The sequence below is a fragment of the Columba livia genome, chromosome 1, assembly GCF_036013475.1.
Source record: "Columba livia isolate bColLiv1 breed racing homer chromosome 1, bColLiv1.pat.W.v2, whole genome shotgun sequence".
Lineage (NCBI taxonomy): Eukaryota > Metazoa > Chordata > Aves > Columbiformes > Columbidae > Columba > Columba livia.
Window position 1 is genome coordinate 77,065,530 of NC_088602.1, and position 18,280 is coordinate 77,083,809.

Below are 18,280 nucleotides of genomic sequence, written 5' to 3' on the forward strand. Positions count from 1 at the left end.
TACACAAAACACTGAGGGCACGCAAACAGGATTTCAACCTGTGGTCTCAGCTCAGTTTGGGTATCATTCTCGAGCTCAAGATCTCGATTCCTTCAAACGTACCCAGGAATTCCCTTGGAAGTAGAGCGTTATTATCCCCACCTCACAGATACATAAACAGAAGCAGTGACACAGAAAAGAAAGTACAAATCTAATTCAAACCACCAGTATCCTAGCGAATACTGGTGCAGGGGATTCATAACACCCTAGATGCAGGGGATTCACAATAAAAACATTTTGTCAGTGTAAGACTCTTGAAAGCCAATACTTAAAGCTAACCCATAACTAACAGCTCCCTTCTACAAACAGGAGAAATCTGAGGAAATTAATAGTAAAAAGAACCCTTAGTAAAAGCAAAGAAGTCCATTTGCGTACTTAGGTAAGCTAAACACTTTCAGTAACTAAGGCACAGGAGGTTAAGTAAAGCACCTCAAGCTTTGTGCCATCTTATTAGCCTGGATTCTACATGCCTGTCAATTAACCAAAGCAGTGGTTCTGTTGTTTTGGTGAATGACCATCCTGTAGCCCCCAGCATTCTCTCTGCAAGGCACAGTACTTCAAAAACTTGTCATGAGCCTCGTTCGTTTGTACTTGTTCCTCTTTTCACCGAATAACAGGAAAGTTAATATTATACTATATAAGAATTTGCACATCCCACCTCTTTCTCATTTATTTAGCAACGGAAACCCAGAAGCAAAGCAGACCTTTACTTCAAAGTACTCCAAGATCAGCTTTTGAAAAGCCTAATTAATATTTAGAGTGACATGACCTAAAGGGTGACTCTTGAAAGAAACACATTCAATGAAACCACTCTAGCCATTTAATTCACCAAGTTCAGAAGCTTTTTTTTCTCTGAGGTAGACTGAACCTGACTTTTCACTTCAAATTATTTATACCAGATTATCACATAGGGGCACCCCTTTAAAAATCAGAACAATCCTGTATTAGGTGCTATACAGCTAAATAAAAGACAACACTGTCCCTTGGCAAATTCTCACATTTGAGCTCTCAATATCAGAAGTTACCTCTTCAGCAGCAAAAGCTAAGTGGCAATTTCGTTAGCACAATAGTAAGATCACAATGTCAAAATCACAGGACCAGGAGACTGCAAATGTATATTTAGCTTTGACAGAAGGTCTCTGCACAACCTCTGTCACGTTGCTTTCCTCTTGGAACTGCCTTTACCTCACCCCAGAAACCGGAACGATGACAATGATAATTTGTACAGGTGCACACAGAGCTGACTTCAAACATGCCACACAGTTCTCTTTTGTCAGGAGGCGCTCTAGAGAGGCAGACTGTTACCCCCCAGAAATCTGGTGTCAGGAGGAAGGGTGGATACCAGTATACAGCTCTATCAGAATAGGAACATTATCAGTAACATGGCATTTCCCAGATGGTATTCTTTCCATATTACTGGTTTCCTACCTGTATCCAGTATTGTTCCTGCCAACTACAAGGTGCTTTGGTTGTCTGTCACACATGTAGATGTTAAAGTCATTTTCTGGAACCAGATCCACATCATGGAAAATGAAACAGTCCCAGTTTGCTTCTTTTAGGGCCTCTAGGTATCCTACGTTCAGCAGTTTCGCTCGATTAAATTTGGTGCTGCCAGCCTGTGAAACAGAATGGGGAAAAAAAACCCTGAAGAAAGAGTCAAACCTTTTGAATCCGACCCGCTCCTGGGCATTTGTTCTGATTGCACAGTGCGCAACCACGTGCATGGGTCACAGCCTTTACAGCACAAAGAGCTCCCCCATAACATCAGACGTATCATCAGAGCAGCCAGTGATGCAGAGTGTTTCTTCAGTCTCTACTTGCCATGAACATGCCTGAGTAGCCAGGGCCAGGAGTGCTGACGGTTATCTGGGCACCAGCAGCACACACGCTGCACGATGCGACTGCACTACCATTGCTGCTCCTGTGCTGGAGTTCCCATCAGGCTACATAGTAAAAGACACATCAGTAAACTGTTGAGAAACTGATTCTTCGTACAACTGTGTCAGTCAGGTTTACAGGAGTTTAAAAACAAAGAAACAAACAAACCTCTAACACCCGCCACCCCCCGAAAAAAGACCTAAAATAAATAAATAAATAAAATTAAAACAAAGACAGACAAAACCCATTACTCCCATACTAATTCGTTCATAGATGTCAGAGCACCTGCTGCTCTGCCACAGATAATTTATGCCACACAGCCTGGTGGAGAGCAATGCTTAAAGAGCTCACTGTATTTCACTAAGCACACAGTAGGTGGCAGAGTGGGAAATAAAAATAAGTTATCTTCATTTTTAACTCCTATCTACAACCTAATTATTTGGCTGCACAGGAACTCCCCATAGCACAGAGGTTCACTTTACTTTTACTGGTCTTCGTTGTTTCCTTTTGCGGTAAGTTACTGCATCTTCACTTTTCAAAGATACACTTTTTCACCTTTGAGGTATACACATATATACACACTGCTGGCACTTTTGTAAGCTTACCATGACCCCATTCACTCTGCAGCAAGAGGTATGCTTATCTTGCTGTTTATTTTTCACTGGGCTGTACAGACATGCCAGCCTGTAGAAGGTTTTCTACTGCTGAGGACAAAGTGGTCAGCTGCCTCCAGTTCTCACCTGGGAGACACAGGGCCAAGCCCTGCGCTCCCACAAACTGATAGGAAGCATATTTTCCAGAATTACAAGTTTGTTTGTTTTAAAAAAGCAATTTTCAAGAGAAAGGGGTCATTTGCTAGGAAGCTGGCTGGACAGAAAGAGGTTCCATGGAAGATAAGAAAGAAGCTGGCCTCTGCAGCTGAGAGAAGGTTAGCTGTAGGGAAAAGCAGTTGTATACAAAGCATGTTTTTCCGTGCTAAGAAGTAAAGCTTTGCTCTAAAGCAGCAGTTTGTTCACCATCGCCAACAGCCACGTGCTCCTACACAAAGCAGATTTATGGCTCTTTACCTGCAGTTAGGGAGACAGAGCCCAGTGCCCACTTTGAGAAATTGCGAAAGGGATAATCAATTGCTTCCATTCTCAGTCAGGAAATCACTTTTCCAATAAAAATTTAGATACAATTCACCCAAAGTCTATTATGTCAAATTTCTGAGGGTTTTTTGTTTGTTTGTTGTGGATTTTTAAGAGGTGGGGAGTAGGTTTAAGTGTCTTGCATATTAAACTATCTGTCAGATAATCTTCTCCTGATGATGAAAACACAGTTATTGAGTGAACAAAACAACTCAGATGACTAGAAAAAAAAAAAAAGAACAAACATACAAATAACTTCACGGGTATCGGGTACCAAACCCAGCCCAGTTCAGCAGCAGCATCTCCCATCTCCTGCAGTTCTGGCTCCCCCAGCAGTGAAGCCACCACAGGCCGCTTCTTGCGCAAAAGCAGCAAACAGGTGGCTAGAATTGCCTTCCAGGAAAGGCAGTTTTCAACGCTAGACCACATGCTGAACCAACAGCAAAGTTTACTCTCATCTTTTATTGAGGAGAGAATTGTCTTCCTTGCTTGCTACAGAAGAAGAATACTGACCAAATGGCAAACTTACGTTGGGAAAGAAATTATTCTGCCCTTCAAGGATTACAAACTCACATTTCTTTCAGTATCATGTATGCATTGGTGCAGTGAAACACAGTTTTCAAATTGTTAGAAGTAGCCCATAAAGAAGAGATCTGGAATATGCCCTTCAGTGGCTCACAGAGAAAAACATAAGTGGCCCATTTCTTAATCTTCCTCCAAAGTAAGCTCAGTGTATTTTAAATAGTTAAGTTCTGGTTTTAACTACTTCTTTTCCCAAAAGATACTTGAAACAACTAATGGCATCACAAATGGAGAGTGAAAATGGATTTGCCATAAAAGAGAGTTTTGTTAGACCCATTTTCCAGTCTTCCAGTATGCCTATCTAAATGGAAAGGCTAAGCAAAAGCTTCCATCTTCCAAGTAAAAACTCTGTTAGAACAAGCTCAGACTCAACATTGCTGCTCACATCAGACAAGACTTTCCTACTTCTGTATTATTTTTTGCTAACATGACAACTGCTGCTCTCCAGATCACGTATTGCAATAAATGAAGAACATATGCCCATTCTCCCAATGACTGACTGGTAACTACAGCTTGCTAGTTGGTGGGCCATGATACATACAATTACAGTACATAAGAATGCAGAAAAAAGCCTCATTTTTTCCACTCTACAGGTCACATGATGACTCTAAACAATGAAAGAACAGTCTATTCCAACTGAAAGTATATATCCTGCCATGACTTTTTTGCTGTTGTGCCATGTCATTCAGCAAAAGTGTAAGCTTTCACCTAGAATGCACTGTCTGTTACTGATTGACTCTAGCCTCTTTAAACAGAAGGAAAGATAAACCATATTAATCTTTTTCTCCTACTGTCTGAAAAATCTGTTCTGAGTCAAAGCAGAACACTTAAATAAATGACAGTAAAAGAAAGCAAATACTATAAAGGATCAAGAAAAATACAAGATATTACAAAAGAGAAATCTATACTGCTTTTAGCTCATGTGACCTGAACGTAAGCACCTTAGATGAAAGACAATGTGACAAGTCTGTATGCTCAAATTTTAGCCACTGACTCAGTAGAGCTAGAAAGAATGCAAACAAAGAAATTACTAAATATTTCAAGATCCGAATGCTCTGCCATGACTATTTCTTCCCACAGCCCTTGCTGGACAAGTGAAGCACCCACAAGCAGTAGCTGGCATGTTTAGTTTGAGACAGAAGAAATAAGTACAACCACGATACACACAGCTTACACGACAGTCAGTAAGTGGATGAGATGGGAGAGAAGAGCTAGATACAAACCGAGGCCTCCAATCCAAAAAACTCCAAATTTAAAGACAGAAAACATGTCAGCCTAGTTACATACATGTACACTGCAAGAGAAGCGAGTTGCACTAAAAAGGTAAAACATGCCCACCTTGAATGTTAACTCAGGAATAGTGATTTATTTTGTCTGAGAAATGGACACTGGTTGGAGACGCTGTTTGTTAACACTTCCCAGCTTTGCTAACAGCAGCCAAGATCCTGCAGTGCAACCAGCAATGGCTGCACACACAGCTGCGTCCCTCTACAAGCAGAAGTGTCTGAAGCAGGCTGGGAGGGCTGACGTTGGACAGCAGAGGCAGCAGCAAGCCCCTCCTCAGACCGCACAGCACCAGCATCGTCCCCACCCAAACACAACTCCGCACAGTTGCCTCACCTGGTGAATAACGTAGATGCCGTAGTCCAGCTGCTGCCTCTGCAGGAAGGGGTGGAGGTGCTCCAAGAGGTACAGCAGATGCTTCTCTCGATTGCGGTGTGGGATGAGGATGGCCACACGCTGCAATGCTGAGCACTCTGTAGGGTGATACCGGCCCTTGGCTACCTGAGGGTTCTCCTTTTCAACTTCTTCTAGCGTGAGAGATGCTTTGAAGGTGAGTTTGCTGGCACCTCCTGTCAGAGAAGCACAAGAAGTATTCCTGAGGTGTTTCTGGTTGTGGCTAGTCCAGTCACGTAATGAGGCACTCTGTAACCAGCATAAGAAACCCAGATTCAAGCCCAAATTGGTTTCCCTGCCTTTCCAAGAGAAAAGTAGTGCTACAAGGACATTACACAGGCAGTGAAAGGAGAAGGTATGGAGTGTTTAGTTGCTTAAACTTATTATAGTGATGATAAAAACAAAAGTATTAAAAAAAAAAAAAAAATCGAGAGAAGTTCCACACTGCTGCAGGAGGATTGGCAGGACAACAGCTGCCAAGGCAAAGCAGAGGAGAGCAAAGTGGAGAGAGACATAGAACTGTGGCCGTGAGAAGGCATCTCTGCTTAAAGCACGACAATAAAACAAGCACCACAGTCTTAAGGCTATAAATTTAGAACATAAAATTTACCAAGGCCTTCTGTAGCTAAATGAAGTTTTCATCACTTCTCTTGCACTGAGCTATAACTCCAGCCCCTCCAGACTTGGACTCAGCAAATCCATGAAAGAGAAACAAGGCAACTGTGACAACTGCAGCCGCAGTGCATTTACCTAAGCAAATGTGTCTTAGTGTGCAGCTAGACACGAGCATTTTGGACTTCATCAGAAGAATCCAGCTTCCCAAACAAATCCTTAATCAGGTTCACAAAAAAGGAAGAGGAAAAGAACAATGACATGGTACTGCAAAGCAGAAGCCTGGTGCTGCTAGCAACACAGAGACAACAAAAGAAGTGGAGCAATAAAATCAGCCAAGCCAAGGAAACAGCCACCTATTTGAACCTTCATTGTAAGTAGTGCTAACCCCAAGGCAGCAGAGAAGCCCTTCAGTTGTCAAGACAGAGACACAAAAATACATCTAATAATGAAAATGCAAAAAATTGAGGAACAGTGAAAAGACTTGTGGTCAAGATAAAAGATAGTTTAATTAAAATAATGCAAAAGGTACTTTGTGCCACAAGTAACTTCCTCACCCAGAACTGCTTACTGCAACTGGTTGCATTTTATTTGTTTTACAGGAAAAGTGTCTTAATGGTAAAACAGCTAGGAAAAAAAAATATCAATCAGCAGTACCAAAGCAGACGTAACTTGTTAGAGAGGAGAGGAAAGCACCATCACTTACGCAGGTACGGAGAAAGAGCTGGGCAGTGATCCTGGAATGACTTCACTGTGGGAACTTTCGCAATTGATTTTATCTTCTCTTCCTTTTGACTGTCCTCCAGGCTAGTTACCTTTCTGAAATGGTCCATCATGCTCTTAGCTTTAGCAATTTCCTGTCTGGAGTCCACAAAGTAACTGAAAGTGGCCCATAGCACCATCAGACACAAAGTGACAAGCACCAACACTTTGAACTTGTAGAACAGGTGAAAGACACATGAGTTCAAGGCCATGGCTCTCCCTGATCTACGAACTGTTTCCTCTGCTCCGCTGCCGAGGCAGGTCACTGCACGCCCAGCGGGGACGCAACCAAAGGTCCCAAGAAGAGCGTCACAGTAAGGAAGGAAGGCTGGAGGTAGGAAGAGCTGCCACACTTCCCGCTTTGTTGCAATTCATGGAGTCATGGTGCTGTTTGCTCTTCAAATGCCAGAAAATATGACTTAACCTGGACAAAGGAAAAAAGGGAGGAGAGAGTTAGTTTCTATTGCCCTCCGCTGCTGCTCCTTCACAGATGTCATGAAAAGAACTTACAGCAAAACATGAAAGAAACAGCAAGTGTGAACTACTGGTCATAAACTATGTCACTGAACTTTGATCCTAGCTCAGCCACAAACCAGCCACACGATTTTAGGCAAGTCACTTTCCTATTTTGTTCTCCACTCCCAGTCTTTCCCCCACCCCCTCCCTTCAGATCAGAAAGTGCAATCACTACCCCATATTATGTCTGTGTACAGTGCCTGGCAATACACAGGCTTTACTACTTCTATTATTACCAAAACTAACAACAGCTGCAAGACAAGGGATTCTCCTAGCTATAAGTCAAGTCAGCTCCCCCCACCAAAATGAAAACCACATGACTCGCTGCAGAACTAAACTGTTTTCCTCTGAAAGAGAGTATTATTGATGCTGCATTGCTCTGCACACCACGGCGTGAACCCTGCAATACTTGACTGGCAGTGATCCTGCAATACTTGACTGGCATCAGAAATTGTTCCTCTGTGTCTGCTGCCTGCCAGTACCACCTTGAGGGTCTTTGCCCTGTATTCCCCTCTCACATGTTGCTGCAGGAGGCAAATTTTCCTGCTTTTCCAGGGAGAGGCTCAGTTTTTCAGTACTATGCCTGTGAGGATCTGATCCTTTGTTCTGTTCCTTGCGCTCTTTCAAGAGCTCCATTTTCATACAGCCTTTCACTGCCATCATACTATAAAGTTACCATGCTAATATTTCTGTCTGTTATTATCATCTCAGAGCAGAGAAAGAATGAAATTTTAATAAAAGAGAGCTTTGATATGGAAAACACACAAGAAAACTGCCACCTGTGAGAAGAACAAGGACTAAGGCTAAGTGAAGCAAAGGCGGTGATTAAAGACAATGCACACGAAACAGGCTGCATCAAAGGGATGAAACACAAAAACATGGAAGGTTATTTTATACCAGCTTTCAGAATGCATTTGAGACCCAGGAGAGATATTGCTGGCAGAAGGAATACAGTAACTCTACATTCCCACTAGTTTAGCCCAAGTGTCTTCTGGAAAAGTCTGCAGATTCACAGGGACATTATGTGGGAGCCAGACCTAAGACTGACAAGCTGAAATACTCTATGTACTGCCAGAATTTCTTGGGGTTCGCTGAGAATGAGCAGCGGCTGTCCCTCCCGACAGGCACTACGCAGAGGGGATAACAAGGGGGTAACCTGCTCTCTCCATCCACAGGCACCACACAGCGCTGCTCCAAGGATCCGAGAGAGGAGATTCCAGTGACCTTACCACTGATGGCGAAGGATCTCCACAGCCACCTCGACCACAAAGACAGAAAGAGAGGCTGTACCAGAGAAGAGAATATTGTTTATAAGGAAAGGAGGGAAAGAAAAAAAAAAAAAAAGAGAGAGAGAGGTTCTCAAGAAGGAAAAAAAAGAGACATGTGCAGTCATACCAATAACCACAGTTTTTTGGGTAGTTTTTGCTGGTTTTTTTTCCCCTCTCTGGTCTTGAAGAACACAAGGACAGAATCCCCGAAACAAACATGACGAGAAGGCCCGAGTTCCTCTTAATCCTCCTCTCCTTGTCCCCGATACTACATTTTCCAATGAATTCTTTCTGTTCTTAGGTAAATTACACTGGAGACCACCTGGGTCTCTGCCTCATTGTTTTAAGAGAGACGGAAAAATTAGCTTAGTGCCCTCATTTACATTGTTTCCTCTGATTTTCCACATGGGAAATCATCAGAATAGCCTGTACAACATTGACAGCATGGGTCTGTACAAGGAAACCTGAAAATGAACAGAACTAGTTGTTTGTATTTTTCTGTTGATATCCATTAACTCTGTTGTCAGAAAATACCAGCCACAGGACAAAACCTAACATCCAACTGACCTACAAAATGAGGAAATCTACACAGTTCAGGACAGCTATAACATTAATAAATAAATAAAATTTCAAAAGATCGGCAAATCTAAGCTGCATGCTAATAGCACACAGTACTTTCTACTGTCAGTTTGTAATAAACAACTGGAAAGCAACTTTTAGGGGCGGTCAGTAACACATTTCACAGATAAGGTAAACTTGATTACTTATTTCTGAAAGTAATTAGTTTTATAATGCTAAAAAGACTAAAACACTATCCAGCTTATGAGCTATCCTTGGTAGATTCACTTACATATTGGGGTAAAACCATGCATCCATCACTTCTCTCCTATACAGACAACAATGACAACAGAAGAGAGAACTAGAAACTTTTTTCTCCTTCCACCTTATCAGACCTGTTCAATGAATTTTTACTACAGAACCAGGTGGCAGAGGTATCACATACCCCTAGAAGATCACCGCTCTCCCAGCTGACAGCAACCCCAAAAAGCCATGTTTCTGCAAACACTCAATACTCCTTTCACCACAACCCTGGGACAAACATTCAGCCTTAACGTCGTGCTGTGTAGCACCACCACTCTGGCAGGTGTGATACAGCCTTGCACTAAAAATACACATGGAAAATAGTAATGTCTCAGAACCACCACACACAGTCCAGAGGAAGCCCACCCCAAGTATTTTGGGGCACGCTTTCTGAGAATCTGCTCCAAATGCCAGCTGATGCTAACCTTGAGCAGCATGCACATGAGCCTGTCCGCACCAGCTCACCTGGAAACCTGATCTAGTTGAAGATGTCCCTGTTCATTGCAGGGGGGTTGGACTAGATGACCTTTGAAGGTCCCTTCCAACCCAAACTATTCTATGATTCTAATTCTCTTTGTGGTACCTGTCACACCACCTTTGTTACTTAGAGCACAGGACACACGTGCTGACTGAGCACTGGTGACGGTACCACCACCCCGTAAAACCAATTCCCTAGTCTCTGATCCTTCTGCAGTGCTCTGCAACTTTATCCTAAGTATCACAAACAAGCCTGGACTGGAACACAACCAGATGGAGCTATTAACAGTGACTAATAGAGTCATGTAGATATCCCAAAGCCTGGAGTTCAATGCAAGAACAGCAAGGATTTGTCCCCTTTATTTATCCCACTCCCCAAAAAAGGGCCACTTTAAACACAGAAACCTCCTTCTGACCTGGTAACCTTCCTACTGGTTCTGGGTGTAGTGAACAGCTGTCCTAACACACCTTTGGTGGTATTCAGAAGATAATTCATTAATCCAGAGAGAAAAGAGAGAGGGCAACAATAGAGGGGGATTCTCCAGCTTCTGATCCTCAAGGGGGACATCTGACGCATCTGTTCTACAAAAACTTCAGCACCTTTTTAAAAGTGTGGTGGTGCTGCGTATTTTACAACAAGAGGTTGAAACGGATGCCTCACTCCACTGTTTTTCATACTAAGACTGACCACATTATCTCTAGGGACCTGCAAGACCATAAACTACATACACCCCAAATACTGATTTGTTTTAATGCATTTGGTTCATTGTTGGTTTGTTTTTTTATTTGTTTTTGGGGAGTGTTTGTTTAAGTATTCCTGTAGCTGCTGTCATCAACCAGTACTATGTATTCTGGCAGTCTTTACTGTGCTTTTCTTAACAACAGCTGTAGGCTATAGCTGAAGTACTGTAACAATATGCAAACTGCGCTACTGGGAATGCAGGCAGATGGGGGCAATGGAACTAAGATGTGAAAAGCAACAGGAAAGGAGGGAAGAGGAAAATCTTAATTAAAGAGAGAAAAAGCACAGTGGGGTTTACTTTGCAGCAAAGAGAACAGAATCACAGAATGTTAGGGACTGGAAGAGACCTTGAAAGATCATCCAGTCCAATCCCCCTGCCGGAGCAGGAACACCCAGATGAGGTCGCACAGGAACATGTCCAGGCAGGTTTTGAATGTCTCCAGAGAAGGAGACTCCACAGCCTCCCTGGGCAGCCTGTTCCAGTGCTCTGGCACCCTCACTGAGAAGAAGTTTCTTCTCAAATTTAAGTGGAACCTCCTGTGTTCCAGTTTGAACCCATTGCCCCTTGTCCTACCATTGGTTGTCACCGAGAAGATCCTGGCTCCATCCTCGTGACACTCACCCTTTATATATTTGTAAACATTAATAAGGTCACCCCTCAGTCTCCTCTTCTCCAAGCTAAAGAGACCCAGCTCCCTCAGCCTTTCCTCATAAGGGAGGTGCTCCACTCCCTTAATCATCTTTGTTGCCCTGCGCTGGACCCTCTCCAGCAGTTCCCTGTCCTGCTTGAACTGAGGGGCCCAACACTCAGTTTACCCAGGAAAACAGAGGAGAGTAATCACTGTTTCACAATTAAAAAAGTTAATCAAAAAGTTTAAACTTGGCTCAAGCAGAAAATGGGTTAAACCTAGTTAAAAATCTCCCCATGCTTCTACAGTCAATTCAAGCACTCTCTGCCACAGGCATGGAGGAAACCCCCCTGACTAAACAGGAAAATAAAGAGTAAGTAGAAGGAAATTAAATGGGAAAACTACATGAATGGAAGACAAAAATGCTGAGAATTCTATTGATATATTTTGTTTCAGCAATGACTTTTACTTCCTACATTCTGCTGAGTCTTGCTGGCAGACATGCTGTAATAATATAAATTAGCAGCAATAGTGCCCAAGAGGTGACGGCAGAAATATCATATTGATACAGTTTGAGTTAAGTAATTCCATTTTTGAGACCAACTAATGAGCAGTAAGCAGGACAACCTTTGTTTCTGACTATTACCAGCTGAAGCATCAGTGTGTGCCTTTCAGGCCTGCATTACTTCCTAGTTAGCTCTCATATGAAAGAAAGACATTTGCAGAACAGAAGTGATTCTGACCCGCAGCTTTGTTCAATTTCAGCATCGTTGCTTTGGACTTGATTCACAACTGCAGCAACTGGGGAAACAACAGTCCAAAACGCTCTACGCTATTAGCCCACTGTGTATTATCACTGAAAAAACAGGGATTCAAATAAAGAGAAAGTATCCACCACCCCCCCACCAGTTTATACTCTGCAATAGTTGCATATGGAAAATCAGTAATAAGCTACATTAATGATCAGAGAACAGTAAATGCTGTGGACCTCACAGGTAATAAAGGCCCGTGATGATTAAATCAAAGACCTTATAATTTGCTCATGTGAACTCTACTTCCAAGTTTCTAAGGAATAACCTAAACAGTGGCCTTTTATAACTTCTCAGTTACTATTCAGCAGGTGAAGCACTTCCCCCAAGGGGGGTAACCTCTCCACAATAAAGCAAGAGTACTGCAGCACAAAGGCAGTGCACTGGGAGAGAATTACCTTTTCCACCACCCAACCCAAATGTGTTATAGCTTAATCCAGGCTGAAAAGGACAACATAAAGTTCAGATACTGAACTTAATGTGCAGGGAATGACTACCGACAGGTGTTCGCTAAAAATCAATTTATTAAGTGCATAGCCTCCCACTTTATCAGAAGTGGACTGCATTCTTAAAAAGAAGTTAAGACAGTTGCTCACCTCTGATACAGGGATTACTGGAAATGGGCTGTCCTCCCAAGTAGTTATTTTTCCCCACAAATAAAAAATTAGAAATGAACTATCCATGGAAAAAGACATAATGAAACATCAGGAAGCAACTGGTAGTATTAGGCACAAGTACAAGCTTCTGAAATACTTATTTTGCTTGTTTAATTGGTTTTAAATAACAGGAAGAGCACACAGGTGTAAAATTGCTGAAGTACAAGGATGCTGAAGTATGAACATGAACTCTGAACTTCCTGCACCAACCTTATTTCTGCACTCCTCTCCTCCCCTCCTATTCAGTTAGGTGAAATCTCACGCATATCTATTTCCTTTGTCAGCTTTGCAAGATTCCATTATAATCAGATGTTACCGCAAGTTCACAGTACGTCCATCTGACAAATACAATCAGACTGTATTACTGTTGGTGTGAATTATTTCGCACAACTAAAACTATATCTTCACTGAGTTCTACGGCAGTGTCAGAAGGTTGCTCTTACTTAAAATACACTCGAGCACTCCAACAGAGCGGCATGTATCTGCATGCACGATCACAATTAGTCACTTTCAGCTCATCACAACGCACATAGAGGGGCATAATCCATGTTTCACAAACTTGCAGCTTGGTATTTTTATGTTTTCTACGGAGAATACAGTATGTCATTCAAAATATGGTAAGCATGGAGATATTTGGGGTATTTTAAATGGAAAACCATACATGAATCAATTCACCCATCAATTTCCCTTATGTTATTACTTCACAGGTTAAAAGGTGTTCGTTTTTTTCTCCCCAAGATGCAAGAATGGCACATGCACGGAAATGTCTGATTCTACTAACAAATTATAAAGAACTGTACCCTTAGGAATAAATGAGACTGAGAAACACAGTGAAGAGCTGTCACTTTTATGACCCCCACTGAAAATGGAGAACTCGTGAACTTAAGAGGAGAGTATCTGGAAATAAAAGGACAAGCAAGAGGTTAAGCCTCAGTAAAAACCTCCCCATTAGAGATATGAACGGAAAACTTGATCATTGCCCCTCTGGAAAACGTTGCTTTACTGCTTCACGCTAAGAACTCTTCATTTGAAAAAGTGATCTTTCACCAGCAAGCTTAAAATACATGGGTTGCTAACTCAGGCAGTTAACCCAGAGTCAAGAACATCAGAGTTTGGGTCTTGTTAAAGAAAGAAAGAAAGAAAGAAAAGACCAACAAACAAACCAACAAACCCACAACCAAACCAAACCAATTAAAAAAAAACCAAACACCTCCCCCCCCAAAAAAATACCCACCAACCACCACAAAAACTAGACTACAAAAGTGAGAGCTGTAACGTATCGATAAAATCATTATTAATGGAGTAGCCTTAATAAAATACTGACTAGATTAGTAAAGCGAAATTTACTTCAACCTTAATAAAGCTCAACAGTCACTCTACAATTCACATGAAATAATGGAGTAGGTGCTCTGCTCTTCATAACTTCAAATCAGATAAAATTAAACCCAGGACTATGTCCAGACAGCTTATGGATATCTCCAAAGATAGACACTCCACAGCCTGTCTGGTCAAACTCTGCCAGGACTCAGGGATTGTCACAGTAAAATAAGTGTTTCCCAGCGTTCAGATGGAACCCCCTGTGCTTCAGCTGTGCCTATTGCCTGTGGTCCTGTTACTGGGCACCTCTGAGAAGAGCCTGGCTCCATCCTCTTTGCCCTCTCCCTTCAGGTTTTTCTACACACTGGAAAGTTCTTCCCTGAGCCTTCCCTTCTCCAGGCTGAACAGTCCCAGCTCTTTCAGCATTTCCTCACAGGAATTATGCTCCAGTCCCTTCATCATCTTCATGGCCCTTTGTTGGGCTCTTTTCAATATATCCATGTCTCTCTTGTACTGGGAAGCCCAGGAAATGGATGCAAGACTCCGGACATAACCTCATTAGTGCAGAGTAGAAGGGAAGGATAACCTCCCTCAACCTGCTGGCAATACTTTGGGGGTTATTTCTCCCTCTGGATGGCAACATGACCCTCTGGCATATCTGCCACTCTACACAATTTGGTGTAGTCTCCAGACTTGCTGAGGATACAGTCTTCTGCATCATCTAGATCATTAATGAAGCTGTTAAACAGGACTGGACCTGGTATTGACCCTTGAGGTACACTAGTTACTGGCCTCCAACTAGACTTGATGCCACTGACAACCAGCCTGTGGGCCCAGCTCTTCAGCCAGTTTTCAATCCACTTCACTGCTTCTCCAGCCCACACGTCAACAGTTTCTCTACGATGACCTTATGGGAGACAGTGTTAAAAGGCCTTCCTGAAGTCCAGACAGACAATATTCACTGCTCTTCCCTTGTCTACCAAGCCAGTCATTTCATCATAGAAGGTTATCAAGCTGGTCAAGCATGACTTGGCCTTAGTGAATCCAAGCTGACTACTCCTGATGATTTTCTTGCCCTTCATGTGCTTGGAAATGCTCAGCTGCTCCATCACCTTCTGAGGTATTGAGGTGAGGCTGATCAGCCTATAGTTCCCTGGGTCAGACTTCTTGCTCTTCCTGAAGACAGTATTGACATTTGCTTTCCTTCAGGCTTCAGGTGCTTCTCCCAGTCATCATGATCGACCAAAGATTTTTTGAGAGTGGCCTTGCAATGATATAAACCAGCTCCCTCTGCCCTCATGGGTGCATCCTGTGTATATCCAGTTCGCCTAAGTATTCCCTGATCTCTTAAGTAATCCTCTTCCACCAAGGGTACATCTTCCTTGCTCCAGCCTTTCCTCCTGGTCTCTAGGACCCTGGATTCCTGAATCCCAGTCTTGCTAGTAAAGAATGAGAAAGAAGGCATTCAGTAGCTCAGCCTTTTCCACATCCTGCATAACCAAGTCCCCAGTCTCATTGAGCAATGGGCCCACATTTTCCCCCATCTTGCTTTTGTTACTTATGTACTTATAAGAAAGAAGCCCTTCTTGTCATCTTTGATATCCCTAAACCATGGTTGATATATTGGTTGGAGGGAGTGAAAAAAGACCATGCAATCAGACATTAAAACATATCCAAACAATAATTCAATTAAATACTAAACAAAACAATTATCCTCAAGACGCTGAAAATGTGGTTCCTCCTTCTTCTATACTTTGTAACTCAGGGTGACTATCCCTCAAATACAGGGGGGAAAACATTTGGTGCAACTAAGCCCTTCTTATAGCTTTCAAACCTGTCTCTAGCTAGATCTGACCTTCATCAAAGGTACGAAGAAAACTTCATGGGAACAAAAAGTGCAACACTTCTTGTGAAATAAATTCCCAGTGAAGCATAACCAGACCTAGTTTAGAAAGTCACAGCCGACTGCAAGGGCACAGCACTTCAGGCCACAAAGTCAAACACACATGGTATCCTTCCATGAAAAAAAATTAAACAGAAAACACAGTTATCCAAATGTGACATCAGCCAGAATTCCTAAATGAATGAAAGATAAGAAAGGTCTCCATCTATATGCAGACATACGTCTAGACAAACACTACAATTATACTTCCAAATATATCCATAATCATATTGACCCACATAAATACTGCATGGTCTGCATTTACCAACGTCGTATCTGTTCTGATAACTGTGTCTGTGCTCTGCAGCTGTCTGCCGACTCAAGTTCTGTAGCCTGCCATGCTTTTTGAAACATATGCCAGACCCTACTTGCTTTCTCCAAGGTTCCTAGCACTGTGCAGAGTAGGCTACCTGTAGGAACTGATGAGAAATGCAGTGCTGTATGACTCCTCCACGAACAGGGAGGTTCAGTTCTGGTCCTTGAGCCTGTTGGCACAAACACGAAGCCCTAACTTAACCCCCCTCTAAGCAGGCAGCCCAAAATCATACACAAGGTTCCAGCATGGACAAGACTTCTTCCTAAGCTAAGCAGAAAGGTCAGAGCCATCCGTTTTCATTCAGGGTTTTCCCAAACATAAACACACACGCACTGGAGTCCGACATGATGTGCAAGCAGAGCAGGCAAGCAACACGCATGCAGCCCCATGCAAGGGCTGCAGGGTCCACCTACCCATACCCACTGGGCATCTGTCCAGCCACCTGATTGAAGCCACTAGCATTACTAAGCTCAGCGATACTGAGAAACTCTACAAAAACATTATTTTTCATCTCAGCAAAATTCCTAGGTAGACAAAGAAAATAATAGAAGAAAGATGGATTATTGGTAGTCCTGACAGAGATATTAATAATGAAAGTAACCTTATAACCAAAACTCGATATGCAATTTGAGCTGATAAAAATTAATTATTTTCCAAACACTTATTTTTCCCCAAAAATACTTGAGATAAAAATTGTCATTATAACCATGGTAAAGCCTAGATTAATGTGATTACTTATTGAAAAAATATGTTAAAAAACAAAAAAATAAGAATCAGTGAGAAGACACTTTCTACCTGAATTTTATTTTTCCTGTGTTTGTATTTAAAACAATTCACCATGGATGGAATATGTGCAGAAGAAGCTCCAGAGAGACACCTTCATTTGATGCATGGAAAATTCATATTTAATTTACACAGACTACCTTCAGACTCTACCTGTTTCACACTGACAATAAGGACAAGTTTCTTATCATGCAACTTCCACAAGCTTATGCACAAATCTCAAAGATAGCAGAACAGGTTCAGCAGCAAGAAAGATTCACTTCAACCTGACTTTAAAAAACTCATAAGTTCAAGCAGGAAATGAAGCATGAAATAGTTCCTTGAGACTGCATTTATCAGCTCTGTACTACACAGACTGTTATTTAGTATTTTATCTAGGCCCAAATCAAAAGCAGCAATGGGTTAGCTCTGGGAGTAACATGAAGAAGTATAGCAATCATCTTCATTAAACCCTCTAAGAAAGAAAGAAATTCTTTACAACTGACAAGGTTGAAAGATCACTGTATAGCATCAGCTTTTCTATGCAAGACAGCTCAAGTCCTCAAGTTTCACAAGAGTCTAAACCTGATCCTTTTGCAGGCATTTCCTTCTTTTCAGCAGATTAGTTTTTAGTAGGGCATTGAGCTAATAGTTTTTAACATTTCCTTGATGCAATAGTTTTATAATCCTATTACCTCTTCCTACTAGAAAAAACAAAAAACCAAAACCAACCACCAATTGCACTGAGAAATGAAGGCACAGGCTATTAAAAAAAGAAGAAACCCAGTCATCAGACAAACACCCTTTCCACTCCACTTTCCACCACATCTTCACGATTTCAAGCCAAATGAATCAAGTGCATTAAAACACATCCCTCCTTCCTATAGAAGTTACTCCAAGAAGTATGGAAAGTGCTACACAACCAGCAGATATTTTGCATACAGGAAACCCCATGCCATAAAGAGACCTGTTACCTTTCACATGCTGCAGGAGACAGTCCACTCAGAAAAACCCTAAGAGGGTCCTTAGTGCCATCCTGCACACCCATTCCTCTGCTCCTGTCCCAGCCCAGGACAGCAGACAGATTCTCTCCTGTCCTCCTGGTGCAGCAGAACCAGCACTGAGGCACTCAGGCATCTCTCGGCAGAGCACTGTGCCAGAAGCCTTTGCTCCTAAAAGCAAACCACAACTTCTGTCGGAACCCTTGTTTGGAGATTTTTAAGGTTAGAGATGCCATTCTTCCTACACGGATCAAGCTGTCCTCTTGTCCCTACCCATGGAGAAGTCCAGGTGCTCCCACTGCAC

At 42.3% G+C, this 18,280-nt stretch overlaps 1 protein-coding gene across 5 annotated transcripts in view; it reads right to left on the minus strand.

Annotated features, from left to right (window-relative positions):
• Window positions 1-18,280, minus strand: part of B4GALT4 (beta-1,4-galactosyltransferase 4) — a 41,854-nt gene that overhangs the window by 7,886 nt on the left and 15,688 nt on the right. For all 5 annotated transcript variants that reach the window (XM_065063375.1, XM_065063356.1, XM_065063365.1 and 2 more), the window contains 3 exons: window positions 6,625-7,104; window positions 5,250-5,482; window positions 1,468-1,655 (listed from right to left, as the gene is read on the minus strand). In XM_065063375.1, coding sequence (XP_064919447.1) covers window positions 1,468-1,655; window positions 5,250-5,482; window positions 6,625-6,892 — 689 coding nt within the window. In that variant the 5' untranslated portion in view covers window positions 6,893-7,104. The remainder of the gene's footprint in view (window positions 1-1,467; window positions 1,656-5,249; window positions 5,483-6,624; window positions 7,105-18,280) is intronic.